At 43.7% G+C, this 15,231-nt stretch overlaps 1 protein-coding gene across 1 annotated transcript in view; it reads right to left on the reverse strand.

Moving 5' to 3' along the window:
• acss3 (acyl-CoA synthetase short chain family member 3) overlaps nt 1-15,231 on the reverse strand; it is a 68,698-nt gene that overhangs the window by 15,758 nt on the left and 37,709 nt on the right. Inside the window, exons 8-10 of the mRNA XM_078417371.1 lie at nt 11,364-11,515; nt 8,955-9,058; nt 7,993-8,088 (exon numbers count right to left, since the gene is read on the reverse strand). Coding sequence (XP_078273497.1) covers nt 7,993-8,088; nt 8,955-9,058; nt 11,364-11,515 — 352 coding nt within the window. The remainder of the gene's footprint in view (nt 1-7,992; nt 8,089-8,954; nt 9,059-11,363; nt 11,516-15,231) is intronic.

Below are 15,231 nucleotides of genomic sequence, written 5' to 3' on the forward strand. Positions count from 1 at the left end.
CATGATTAATGACATCGTTAAATAGTAGAATGTGACATTTGGATAAAGATCAATGAAAATATTCATCCTGTACAAGTCTGCTGACAATTGTGCCTTTTTCACCCAATTTCGACAATTAAAAAAAGATTTAATGGTCTAAAAAACTAGAGTCAGCACGGTCTCAGTGGGCCGAAGGGCCTGTTTCCGCGCTGTAACTCTGAACTAAAAAAAACTAACAAAAAACAAAGTAAATATGTGGTACCAAAGAACAAGGAACTCAGCAGTCAAGCAGCATCTGTGGAGGAAAAGGCTGGGTCAGGACTTTTCTTCATGACTGCTTTACCAGAATGTGGCCTGGATTAGAGGGTATTAGCGAAAAGGAGAGGTTGGACAAACTTGGTGTGGAGGAAGGAACTGCAGATGCTGGTTTACACTGAAGATAGAAGGGTCTCAACCCAAAACGTCAACTATTCCTTTCCCCAATGATGCTGCCTGACCCACTGAGTTACTCCAGCATTCAGTGCCTATCTTGGACAAACTTGGATTGTTTTCTCTGGAACGTCAGAGGTTGGGAGCAGACTTGATAGATGTATAAAATTATGTGAGGAATAGATAAGGTAGACAATAAGAACCTTTTTCATACGGTTGAAATGGCAAAGACTAGAGGGCCTGGCTATAAAATGAGAGGGGCATTGTTTATAGGCGATGTTTGGGGCAAGTTTTTTTTACACAGAGTGATGGGTGAATGGAATGCAATGCCAGAGGACGTGGTGGAGGCAGATATGATAATGGCATTTAAAAGGCTATTAGATAGTTACATGGATATGCAAGGAATGGAGGGATATGTACACGGAGAGGAGACTAGTTTAACTTGGCATGGTGTTTAGCACAAACATTGTGGGCCAAATGGCCTGTTCCTGCGCTGTACAGTTCCATGACCGGAGTTATGGTGACCTAGCTAGTAGAAAGTAAGGGGAAAGGAAGGGGCAGATTCAGAGCTGGCAAGTAATGGGTGGATTCAGGTAACAAGGGGTCAATTGGCATGAGCCAGATGGGCGAGGAGAGTGGAGGTGGAGGGACAAAGCAAAGGGGTGCAGATGGTGGAATCTGATTATAAAAAGGAAGGTGCGGAGTGAAATGGAAAACGGAGATCGGGATGGTGGGTGGGTCGGGGGGGTGGGGGGGGGAGGAGTGGGACGAGGGGACCTGGAGCAGTTAGGGGTGAGTGAGGAGCAGAAGGACGAGGTGAAGGAAGGGAAACAGGAGGTGTGGGGGAGTGGATATCTGGTTTTGTCAGAGGGATCATCAAAATATCTTTTCTACTTTATCCTTCCTGTGTTGTGATGTGGCTAAGATAGAGGAACAGGATTTGAATGCTACAAAGCACACGGTCAACTCTCTGATTCTGCCTAATTAGTTTTATTATGTACGATTTCAAACCAGTTTCATTATTAATTGGCCTGAGCAATTTTGATTGCAATTTGGTGCACTGCTCCTAGTTTGTGAAATGTGAGACCAACACATTACAAAGACCAAAACCTAATTTTCAACAATAAAGATGAGCATTTATTCAATCATTTACCACTAGCAACGGGACAAATAAAAAGAAACACCTTAAGTTGCTCATTTGGAATCACTGACTTGTTAGCTGGTGGTACTCACCTGATATAATTATATAATTATATATCATATCATATCATATCATATATACAGCCGGAAACAGGCCTTTTCGGCCCTCCAAGTCCGTGCCGCCCAGCGATCCCCGCACATTAACACTATCCTACACCCACTAGGGACAATTTTTACATTTACCCTGCCAATTAACCTACATACCTGTACGTCTTTGGACGTCCTGTATGTCCTATGATTGAGACAGCTTTAGTTAGAATAAGAATTTAAAGTCACATTAAATCTATGATTTTAGTATATGTTACAACCTGCAAATAGCTACACATATCTTTCATCATACATCATTGATTGAATGCACTCAAATTGAACGGCCAAAAGCATGCAGTACCAATGTTCACCACACTGCTGTGCTCAAAGTAAAAATACAAGAACAGATGGCAAAATCTAGGAAAGATGACCTGGACTTTGCACAGAACTGCTGGCATTTCCCCAGATTAGTGAACACCCGTCTCATATTCTCAGTGCGCATACAAGGTCAAAAACCCTGAACTTGCTGGCTGTTCTTCACCAGCCTTCTGCCAATCTCTTTGGGAAAAGGATGTGGCAGTGACGTTTTAGATAAAGATATGAAGTTGCACGGAATGGAGGGATATGGAACATGAGGTAGAAGGGATTAGTTTAAAGAGGCATTGTTTTTGGCAGCAACATCATGGGTCAAAGGGGCTGCTTCTTAGCTGTATTGTTCTGAGTTCTCGAACATTGGAATCCAAGTAGAAACAAATGGTGAACTGCAACTTTCTGCTAATTTTACTGCATTTATCACTGGAGGTCCACCTGTAAAGCATACATCAGGCTAGACCAAGTGAAAGCATAGTATTTGTATTCATTTGAATGGAGAGAAACAATCACAAAAGCCCACAAAGATTAATAGGTAACCTATCAATTAACTGTTTAATTGTTTCAATTACTTCAAGTTTTAGTCTATTTCTAAAAACTTTTACATTTATATAAATTTTCTTGTGTGCTTATTTTCAGAACAGTTTTTGGATTAAATATATTTTTAGTTGTGATGCATTCTGCAGGCAGCTAAACTGGGAGAGTTTTTGTTGATCTGTTTTGTAAATGGCTTGTTCGTCCGTCCTATGAGATGGTTTAAACTAAGTAGTGGGGGGGAGGGGTTGACAAATTGTGAATATGAAGATGAGGTAAAAAAAGGGAATACAGGAGATATTGCAAAAGACTCTCGGAAGAATGGGAACAGAAGTTCTAGAGGGGAAAAGAAATTAAGGGCAGGGCCAATTGTGACCGATGTGAGAGGGGAGGTGAATACAGAAGTTAAAGTGTTGTACTTAAATGCGCGTGGTATAAAAAATAAAGTGGATGAGCTTGAGGCTCAGTTAGTCATGGGCAAGTATGATGTTGTAGGGATCACTGAGACATGGCTACAAGAGGACCAGGGCTGGGAACTGAATATTCAGGGGTACACAACGTATAGAAAAGACAGACAGGTGGGCAGAGGGGGTGGGGTTGCTCTGATGGTAAGGAATGACATTCATTCCCTTGCAAGGGGTGACATAGAATCAGGAGATGTTGAATCAGTATTGATAGAAATGAGAAATTGTAAGGGTAAAAAGACCCGAATGGGAGTTATCTACAGGCCCCCAAACAGTAGCCTCGACATAGGGTGCAAGTTGAATCAGGAGATAAAATTGGCGTGTCAAAAATGTAATGCTACGGTGGTTATGGGAGATTTCAACATGCAGGTAGACTGGGAAAATCAGGTTGGAAATGGACCCCAGGAAAGAGAGTTTGTAGAGTGCCTTCGAGATGGATTCTTAGAACAGCTTGTACTGGAGCCTACCAGGGAGAAGGCAATTCTGGATTTAGTGTTGTGTAATGATCCTGATCTGATAAGGGGACTAGAGGTAAAAGAGCCATTAGGAGGCAGTGATCACAACATGATAAGTTTTACTCTGCAAATGGAAAGGCAGAAGGGAAAATCGGAAGTGTCGGTATTACAGTATAGCAAAGGGGATTACAGAGGCATGAGACAGGAGCTGGCCAAAATTGACTGGAAGGAGGCCCTAGCAGGGAAGACGGTAGAACAGCAATGGCAGGTATTCCTGGGAATAATGCAGAGGTTGCAGGATCAATTTATTCCAAAGAGGTGGAAAGACTCTAAGGGGAGTAAGAGACACCTGTGGCTGACAAGGGAAGTCAGGGACAGCATAAAAATTAAGGAGAGGAAGTATAACATAGCAAAGAAGAGTGGGAAGACAGAGGATTGGGACTCTTTTAAAGAGCAACAAAAGTTAACTAAAAGCAATACGGGGAGAAAAGATGAGGTACGAGGGTAAACTAGCCAATAATATAAAGGAGGATAGCAAAAGTTTTGTTAGGTACGTGAAGAGGAAAAAAATAGTCAAGGCAAATGTGGGTCCCTTGAAGACAGAAACAGGGGAATTTATTATGGGGAACAAAGAAATGGCAGACGAGTTAAACCGTTACTTTGGATCTGTCTTCACTGAGGAAGATACACACAATCTCCCAAATGTTCTAGGGGCCGGAGAACCTAGGGTGATGGAGGAACTGAAGGAAATCCACATTAGGCAAGAAATGGTTTTGGGTAGACTGATGGGACTGAAGGCTGATAAATCCCCAGGGCCTGATGGTCTGCATCCCAGGGTAAAGGAGGTGGCTCTAGAAATAGTGGAAGCATTGGAGATCATTTTTCAATGTTCTATAGATTCAGGATCAGTTCCTGTGGATAGGAGGATAGCAAATGTTATCCCACTTTTTAAGAAAGGAGGGAGAGAGAAAACGGGTAATTATAGACCAGTTAGTCTGACATCAGTGGTGGGGAAGATGCTGGAGTCAATTATAAAAGACGAAATTGCTGAGCATTTGGATAGCAGTAACGGGATCATTCCGAGTCAGCATGGATTTACGAAGGGGAAATCATGCTTGACAAATCTACTGGAATTTTTTGAGGATGTAACTAGGAAAATTGACAGGGGAGAGTCAGTGGATGTGGTGTACCTCGACTTTCAGAAAGCCTTCGACAAGGTCCCACATAGGAGATTAGTGGGCAAAATTAGGGCACATGGTATTGGGGGTAGGGGGTACTGACATGGATAGAAAATTGGTTGACAGACAGAAAGCAAAGAGTGGGGATAAATGGGGCCCTTTCGGAATGGCAGGCAGTGACCAGTGGGGTACCGCAATGTTCGGTGCTGGGACCCCAGTTATTTACAATATACATTAATGACTTAGACGAAGGGATTAAAAGTACCATTAGCAAATTTGCAGATGATACTAAGCTGGGGGGTAGTGTGAATTGTGAGGAAGATGCAATAAGGCTGCAGGGTGACTTGGACAGGTTGTGTGAGTGGGCGGATACATGGCAGATGCAGTTTAATGTAGATAAGTGTGAGGTTATTCACTTTGGAAGTAAGAATAGAAAGGCAGATTATTATCTGAATGGTGTCAAGTTAGGAGGAGGGGGAGTTCAACGAGATCTGGGTGTCCTAGTGCATCAGTCAATGAAAGGAAGCATGCAGGTACAGCAGGCAGTGAAGAAAGCCAATGGAATGTTGGCCTTCGTAACAAGAGGAGTTGAGTATAGGAGCAAAGAGGTCCTTCTACAGTTGTACCGGGCCCTGGTGAGACCGCACCTGGAGTACTGTGTGCAGTTTTGATCTCCAAATTTGAGGAAGGATATTCTTGCTATGGAGGGCGTGCAGCGTAGGTTCACTAGGTTAATTCCCGGAATGGCAGGACTGTCGTATGTTGAAAGGCTGGAGCGATTGGGCTTGTATACACTGGAATTTAGAAGGATGAGGGGGGATCTTATTGAAACATATAAGATAATTAGGGGATTGGACACATTAGAGGCAGGAAACATGTTCCCAATGTTGGGGGAGTCCAGGACAAGGGGCCACAGTTTAAGAATAAGGGGTAGGCCATTTAGAACGGAGATGAGGAAGAACTTTTTCAGTCAGAGAGTGGTGAAGGTGTGGAATTCTCTGCCTCAGAAGGCAGTGGAGGCCAGTTCGTTGGATGCTTTTAAGAGAGAGCTGGATAGAGCTCTTAAGGATAGCGGAGTGAGGGGGTATGGGGAGAAGGCAGGAACGGGGTACTGATTGAGAGTGATCAGCCATGATCGCATTGAATGGCGGTGCTGGCTCGAAGGGCTGAATGGCCTACTCCTGCACCTATTGTCTATTGTCTATTGTCTATCGTATATGCAGAGGCAAGGCCGACCTGCACACAGAGCTCCAGTACAGGGCCTCAGACCACCATGGGTGGAGCATGGTATTGGTGAAGCCTAGGTGAGCTGACACTGGTAGGTAAATCCAGGCTGAAGTGATTTTGGCTCGTGTGAGATTTTAAATTCTAGCTCCAAATAATGTTCTTGGGAATATACAATTGCTTGGAAAAAAACTTCCCCTCCCGATTGTAATATTTCAAATCATTTACCCTTTGAAGTGCTGCCCATTGTTTTAGTTTAGAGATACAGCGCGGAAACAGCCCCTTTCGGCCCGCGCCGACCAGCGATCCCCGCACATTAACACGATCCTATACCCACTGGGGACAATTTTTACATTTTACCAAGCCAATTAACCTACATACCTGTACGTCTTTGGAGTGTGGGAGGAAGCCGAAGATCTCGGAGAAAACTCACGCAGATCACGGGGAGAACGTACAAACTCCGTACAGACAGCACCCGCAGTCAGGATCAAACCCGGGTCTCCGGCGCTGCATTCGCTGGAAGGCAGCAACTCTACCGCTGCGCCACTGTGCCACAAAATAAGTATTCAGGAACTCCCCGGGTTACATAAGGATATCAATGCTGAGAGTTGTTAGGAATATTACGAGAGGCATGGATTGGGGAGGTAGGCAGCATCTTTTTCCCCAGGGTGAAAATGTCAACTACCAAAAGGCATTATTTCAAGCTGAGGGAGTAAAAGTTGAAAGAAGTTTCACAAGGCTAGTCTTTTAGCCAGAGTGGTGCCTAGATCACATGAGCTACGGCAGTGTTTAGAGTTTGGAGACTCAGCATGGAAATAGGCCCTTCAGCCCACCGAGTCCATGCTGGCCACCAATCATCCCGACACTAGTTCTATCCTACACACTAGGGACTATTTACAGATGCAAATTAACCCACAAACCTTCACGTCTTTGGAATTTTGGGGAAAACCAAACCACCCACACAATCGCAGGGAGAATGTGCAAACTCCGTACAGACAACACCCGTAGTCGGGGTCAAACCCGGGTCTCTGGCACTGCACAGCAACTCTGCCGCTGTGCCACACCAAATGGTGGAAGCAGAAAACGACAGCAAGATTTAAGAGGCATTTAAGCAGGCACATGAACAGGTCTGGAATGGAGGTATATAAATCATGTGCAGGGAGATGGGATTCATTTAAGTCGGCATCATCGTGGGCCAATGCATGTTGTGCTCTGTGTTCTATCTGTAAACCAATTCATCCACAAGTCAACAATGAACAATTTCTCAGCCGGAGAAAACAAGTGAGTGATTGAAATAACAACAGAAGGTTACTCATTTGCAGCAAGCCACTGCACATACTGTATAATAAAAGAGCCAGAGGGCCAGCAGAGGCAACAAAACACCAGCTGGACAGTTTTTAATCAAGCTGCAGTTTAAAAATATAAGTATTTACCCTTACAGACATTTTCAGCATCAATTATTCAAAGTTATTTTAAACTATGAAGACTACGACAATCATCCATGATCAAGTACAATTGGCACGTTTAGTTTCACAGAGACATGGGTTATTTATATATTTTTAGAGAAAATGGGCAAATTTGTGTCAAATCAAATTTCCTTAAGTCAGGTCTCCTGTAACCTGAGGAGCCCCTGTAGTCCTCTCCAGATAAACTTAGAACTTAAAGGCCATTTGAACCAATTATCCACAAGAGTAAGAAGGAGCGTTTGACTCCACTGGGCCTGTACTTGCTGGAGTTTAGAAGGATGAGAGGGGACCTCATTGAAACTTACCGAATAGTGAAAGGCTTGGATAGAGTGGATGTGGAGAGGATGTCTTCACCAGTGGGAGAGTCTAGGACGAGAGGTCATAGCCTCAGAATTAAAGGACGTTCCGTTAGGAAGATGAGGAGGAATTTCTTTAGTCAGAGGCAGGTGAACCTTTGAAATCACAGAAGGCTGTGTAGGCAGAGATCGATAAATTCTTGATTAGTACGGGTGTCAGGGGTTATGGGGAGAAGGCAGGGGAATAGGGTTAGGAGGGAGAGATAGATCAGCCGTGATTGAATGGTGGAGTAGATTTGATGGGCCACATGGCCTAATTCTGCTCCTATCACATGACCTTATGACTTATGAGCTTATAACATGTACTTTACCATTATATCCTGGAACAGGCCTTCCAGCTTGTCCTGGTGGAGGATGTAGAGAATTCCCCAGACCTATACAAGATGCACTTATTGGTGATCCAGTTTCTGTTTGAAATAAAATAAAATAATCCTTTTATATTCAGGCTCTAACAACACAAAATATTTTTCACATCCCAAAGGTGAGCTGATAGTTTAATTGGCAAAATGAGATGTTCCCTTTATACAGTATAAGACAATAACTGCAGATGCTGGTACAAATCGAAGGTATTTATTCACAAAATGCTGGAGTAACTCAGCAGGTCAGGAGGCATCTCAGGAGAGAAGGAATGGGTGACGTTTCGGGTCGAGACCCTTCTTCAGACTGATGTCAGGGGGGCGGGACAAAGGAAGGATATAGGTGGAGACAGGAAGATAGAGGGAGATTTGGGAAGGAGGAGGGGAAGAGAGGGACAGAGAAACTATCTAAAGTGGGAGAAGTCGATGTTCATACCATTGGGCTGCAAGCTGCCCAGGCGAAATATGAGGTGCTGTTCCTCCAATTTCCGGTGGGCCTCACTATGGCACTGGAGGAGGCCCATGACAGTAAGGTCAGACTGGGAATGGGAGGGGGAGTTGAAGTGCTCGGCCACCGGGAGATCAGTTTGGCCAACGCGGACCGAGCGCAGGTGTTGAGCGAAGCGATCGCCGATGCTGCGCTTGGTTTCGCCGATGTAAATAAGTTGACATTTATGTAGATATGTGGCAAAAGAGCAAAGGGGACTTGGTGGGTTTGAAAGATACAAGAAGTTGGAGGACTGCAAAAGAAAAGGATTGATGGGACAGCTCTGCTGGAAAGCACAGAGCCTGCAGGATAAATGGCGTATTTCTGTGCCTTCACGGCCGAACCACTGCATCTCTGATGAGGATGTCGTGCAAGGTGGTGACTTGATAATCACACACCACAAACAATTATTGAGATCAACAGCTCGCACCTGTTTGCCACCAATGATCTAGGACGGGAACTTTGAAGACTTGTTTGGCCCATTTCAAAGTATTTGGATCACAGTGTTCTCCAGCCACAAACAAAGTCCGGAATCTGGAAGCAGATTAAGATTAATGACATACTACAGGGGGATGTTGAATGTTTTTATAAGCTTCCTTGTGTCACATCCTGATCTCCATGTGCCTTGGCTTCTTACACTGTTGCAAAGAAATGTAATGCACACTTGAGGAACACCCAGACTGGAAAAACAACAATAGAGCAAGAGTAGGCCAAATGGCCCCTCAAACCTGCCCCACTTTTCAAAATGATCACGTCTGATCTGCCCCAGGTCCCATCCCCTCTTCTGTGCCAGTTCCAAGATTTGTAATTACTTTGTCTCTAAATGTCCTCATAACTCTCCAGGGCAGAGAATTCCAGAGGATTCACCTCCTTTGCAAGAAGAGAATAACAAGTGGAAAGTTTCCCTTGCCTAGCAATAGTAGCCAGCAATGGCATTCTCTAAAAGAAAGACATTTACTCACGTTGCCATCAAAATCAATGGCATTATCTTTGTCCAAAGGGAGAAATGAACATTGATTCATTAAGCACAATGCAATCAGTCTTGGTCAAAGATATGGCAATGCCTTCCTTGTGCATTATGTACATAATGAACAGCAATAGTTATCTTTTTCCTTATCAGAGTATACATAAACCTTGGCATATAACACTTAGAAGGATATAAATGTGGTTCCCCAACATTTTTTAATGTGTTCCGTTCACATACCAAACTCGCCTGGAAATGGTATCTTTGTTCATATGTGTTCAACCATTAGAAAAGTTGGAACTCCTGGTGGTGTGTATCTGGTGGTGTTTCTTCACTACTTAAACATCACAGGTGTTAGAAAGGTGGGTCCTCACCTTTGATGGTGATTGGGGATGATTGATGCACAGTGACAGCCCACAAAAGTCTATTCCCTAAACAGTGCCATCCTGTTGCTGATGCTGATCTCACGGTGTCCACTCGAACAGCAACCACAAATACATGAATCCAGCAATCCACAAACTGTAGGCCGAGCAGTATCTGTGGAGGGGAAAAGGAACTGTCAATGTTTAGAGTCAAGATCCTGCATCAGGACTAAGAGTGGAGGGGAAAGATAGCAATCTTCCCTCTCCACTCTCAGTCCGAACGCATGTTCTCCATCCAATACGCTGACAGTACCTTTCCCCACCACCACCCCCCAACCACCAACAGATGCTGTTCGACCCACAGGGTTCTTCCACCAGTTAATTTCTTGCTCCGGATTCCACCATCTGCAGTCTACTGCGTCTCCAAATTAACATGCCATACAATTTTATACAACTAATCAAGTCATCTCTAAACTAAACTAAGACCAGCCACGATTGAATGGCGGAGTAGACTTGATGGGCCGAATTGCCTAATTCTGCTCCTATCACTTATGAACATGAACCATCACTGCTGACCAGCCACTCTTGTGCCATCCCTTAGAGCCCAAGATCTCAGATAACTTGGCGTCACGCTCTTCAGCTGATTTGAGAGAATACCTCCACCCTCCCCTCTCCCTCACGACCTTCCCTCTCCTTTGTTTTAAACTATCTTACCCATTCTCCTACCCTCCAACTCTTCCTACACACTTCCTCCCTCTCCCACTCCCTCCCAACATACTGCCCTTTTGCATTTCCTATTTCATTAGTGTTTTAATTGTGATTTAAACTCCAGTTAACATGATTATGCTTTTAAAATTCATACAGCTAATTGCGTTAAATTTAATCGCTCAGCGCCCAAACTTTAATGTTACAGTGTTAAAGATGTTGACCCAGTTTCATTACATTATCTTGTTATGTTATAATGTTTATAATAATAGCAACAGACAAGCACAGCTCCCTTCAGGGTGCCAGCATCAGGAATGCAGCTGATAAGAGGTTTTTTGAACGTGTTCCCAGATTCAGATTAGAAATTACTTAAAGGCGCAGAGCCAGCACATACATACTTCCATATTTCCAATACCCAATTAAAATATTTGTGTATTTTCTGACAGGATCCTGAAGTGTGCTTGGATTCATCCACCTCGGGTTTTGGTCCTTAAAGTCCTTAAAGCAATCTTGACCAATTCGATAGCAGCCAATGTGCAAGAATCACATGGCTGTTCATCTTAAGACACCACAACGTTGGCATCACACCAAACATGAAGGAGGGCAACACGTGGCAGTACACATAACACTACACTGTCTCCATATAATCTTTGCTAAGTAAGGTCTCTCCCATGTGCCAAGAAACCAGATCAAGCTCACCCATTAAAATGATCCTGACACCCCCACTCAAGGAGGTAAACTGCAGTGAGATTTTCTTTTACATGCCCGTTTTAAGTTTCTTTGGCCCTTTAAAGCCGTGAGGGGTCACCTTGGGAAATGGTACTGTCTTCCAAGCTTGGCCTCAGCATCTTGCTGCCGAATTACTCTCAGTGCCGTTGGTGCAGTGAATAAAGCTACGACTCCGTGATCAGATAACAGGCGGAAATATGTTCCCGCGTCGGGGGTCCCAACCGGCTTGCCCTGCAAAGAGGAACGCACAGGTGAAGCAGGCAGACTGACTGAGGAATACACAGGTGAAGCATGCAGACTGACTGAGGGACGCACAGGTGAAGCATGCAGACTGACTGAGGAATACACAGGTGAAGCAGGCAGACTGACTGAGGGACACACAGGTGAAGCAGGCAGACTGACTGAGGAACGCACAGGTGAAGCATGCAGACTGACTGAGGGATGCACAGGTGAAGCAGACAGACTGACTGAGGAATACACAGGTGAAGCAGGCAGACTGACTGAGGAAGACACAGGTGAAGCAGGCAGACTGACTGAGGGATACACAGGTGAAGCAGGCAGACTGACTGAGGGATGCACAGGTGAAGCAGGCAGACTGACTGAGGGAGACACAGGTGAAGCAGGCAGAGTGACTGAGGAATACACAAGTGAAGCAGGCAGACTGACTGAGGGATGCACAGGTGAAGCAGGCAGACTGACTGAGGAACGCACAGGTGGGTGAGAAATGCCCTGTGGCTTTTTCGTTAAAAGAGTGTTTTTGGCCAATTTTGCAACTTCTTGCTTTATCTACAACATCCTGTTAGCACCCCAAAAATGCCTTCTTTGGGATCACTTAAAAAAAAACATTTTAAAGGTGTCTTATTACGAAGCAAAGAATCCACATGTTTTAACATTTTCTTATGACACAGGACATTGAACTCATTCAATCAATGCTACCATTCTGAGCAAATGCAACAATCCTACTCCATCCAACCTGTTCTCTTTCACATGTATACCTACTTTAACCTCATCCTCCTAACAACCACTTACACACAGAGTAATTTAAAGTAAACTAATAATCTGCCAATCAAAACACCTTGAGGAGATCATGGCACTGAGGGAAACCCAGACAGTCACAAAAAAAACGTGCCTACTCCACACAGACAGCACTGGAGGGTACGTTACTAGACCCGTGAGGCAGCTGCATTACCTGCTGAGCTGCCACAGAAAGTTTTCAACTGAGTGGCATGAATTGCTAATTTGATTAATGTTCCAAGTACCTACTTTAAAACTTCCCAAATATGGAGTGAACTTAAAATGAATCATTGGCATTTCAAGTTATGCTTTGATCCATCAATGTGATGGATGTTTCTTTTTTCTTTTTGTTTTGTGTTGGTTGTGATTGTGTGTGGAATTGTTTATTTTTATTGCTCTATTGCTGGACTGTGGGTGAACTTTCATTTCACTGCACATCTTGTATGTGTATGTGACAAATAAACTTGACTTGACTTGAATAAACTTGACTTGACCTGAGAATATAATTACAGTGATGGCGTATGCTGCAAATACTATTCATTTCATGTGTAGGAAGGAACTGCAGATGCTGTTTTAAACCGAAGATGGACACAAAAATGGGACCCATTTCAGAGATGCTGCCTGTCCAGCTGAGTTACTTCAGCTTTTTGTGTCTATCTTCACTTTTCATTTCATGCTCTATTGTTACTATGGTAACATTTTTGTGTCAGTAAAGGCAACTGTTTCATAGGATGATCTTGCACATTTGGCTAAAACCCTAACGAATGCCTGTCTGCACATGCTCTTCTGTTGCTGTTATTTTATTATTCCTTAGAACTCAAGAACAGACCAAAACATGCATCTCCCATATTAGGACCCTTACCTACACTGACACAAGCTCCCTTGATTCCTTTACGGTTTAAAAATATATCAACATTTTCCTTTAATTACACTTGGTGACTGAATCCTTGCAGCTTTTTTGGATGGAGCACAGGAAACTGATTCTGGCTGAAGCGTTAGGCAAAACATTAATTCCCAGTGGAACCCTTTAAATAGATAAATAGACAAATAGACAAAAAGGTGCAGGAGGAGGCTATTCAGCCCTTTGAGCCAGCAGCGCCTTTCAATGTAATCATGGCTGATCATCCACAATCAGTACCCCGTTCCTGCCTTCTCCCCAATATCCCTTGATTCTGCTCTATCTCACTCTCTTTTAAATGCATCCAGTGAATCGGCCTCCACTGCCTTCTGAGGCAGAGAATTCCACAAATTCACAACTCTGTGTGAAAACGTTTTTCCTCGTCTCAGTTCTAAATGGCCTACCCCTTATTGTTAAACTGTGACCCCTGGTTCTGGACTCCCCCAACATCGGGAACATGTTTCCTGCATCTAGCGTGTCCAATCCCTTAATAGTTTTATATGTTTTAATTTTACACCGAGAGCAAAAGCTGTGAGAGGAGTTGGTGGAAGCTGATACAATAGCACGGATTAAGAGTAATTAAGAGAGGCACATGAACAGGAATGGAGTGATGTATACTACATACAGGAAGATGGGGATAGTTTAAGATTAGAACATGCAACACACCAAACTGAGACCAGTATTTCCATTTCCTTAACAATTCCCTTTGTTATCTCTAGAGTTTCAGATTTACTGAATTTACTCCACCCATCTCTTTGCTGGGAGGCTTACTCTTTACATTAGAGTGAAGGTACTGCACTGTTACAATCCCCAATCTGTCGGTGATTGCAGAGATGGGCACTGCACAGAGGCGAACATCATTATATGCGTGGCTGCCATCAGGAAAATCCCAGTCAAGGGTTCCTATCCCCCAAGGCCAGGATGCAATAAGAAATGGACACCATGTAATTGTGGAGAGAATGGCTTTTATGTACTTTCTGGGCATAGAAACAGAAATAAATTGGAATGCAAGGACGTAACAAGACCAGGAAACGGCCATTTGACCCCTGTGCCTGCCAATAAAACCATGGTTAATCTTATATTTCAGTGCACTATCCTACACTAATCTAATTTCTCTCAATCTCCATAATATCCCCCCAAAAAAGATTAATTTCCGTCATGAATATTCTCAGGTAGTGGTGCCTGCACAGCCTCCTTGAACAGGGAATTCAAAGATTCTTTAGCCTCTGAGTGAAGACGTCTCTTTTCATCTCTGTCCTCAGTACATGACCACTCACTTTGAAACGATGAATCCTGATACTATTCTCCCCATCAAATGAACATCTCCCCTGTCACGCCCATGAGAATTCTGTCTTTCGTAAATGGCTCGATTGTAATCATGTATTGTCTTTCCGCTGACTGGTTAGCACTCAACAAAAGCTTTTCACTGTACCTCGGTACACGTGACAATAAACTAAACTGAACTATTGGGTGATTGACTAGATAATGACTTTTCAACCGTATTAGCATTGTGGTTATTCTTATCCCACATGCACCCTGCACTGAATATTAATACATAATCAACATAGAAATACGGCAGATCGGGCAGCATCTATGGAGAGAGAAACAGATGAATGTTTCAAGTCAATGACTTTTCATTGGCTGATCTACTGCAGTGAATCTCCAGCATTTTCAATTCTTACGAGTTCTAATTTTTATAAATTGTCGAACAATAAATCCTTTGCTTCACTGGACAACTATTTTATATCACTTCTACGCCCTGCAGCACTCAAGATATTTGAAATGCCCTTTACCCTATTTAATTATGATCTGTTATAATGGCATAAATGAGAACCTGATGCACTCAGCATTCAAGGTCTTCAGTACTTCTTCCCGAGACTCAGTAGACGACACGGTGGCGCAGCGGCAGAGTTGCTGCCTTACAGCACTTGCAGCATCAGAGACCCGGGTTCGATCCCGGCTATGGGTACTGTCTGTACGGAGTTTGTACGTTCTCCCCATGACTGCGTGGGATTTCTCCGAGAGCTTTGGTTTC

Source organism: Rhinoraja longicauda, chromosome 20 (genome assembly GCF_053455715.1).
Source record: "Rhinoraja longicauda isolate Sanriku21f chromosome 20, sRhiLon1.1, whole genome shotgun sequence".
Lineage (NCBI taxonomy): Eukaryota > Metazoa > Chordata > Chondrichthyes > Rajiformes > Arhynchobatidae > Rhinoraja > Rhinoraja longicauda.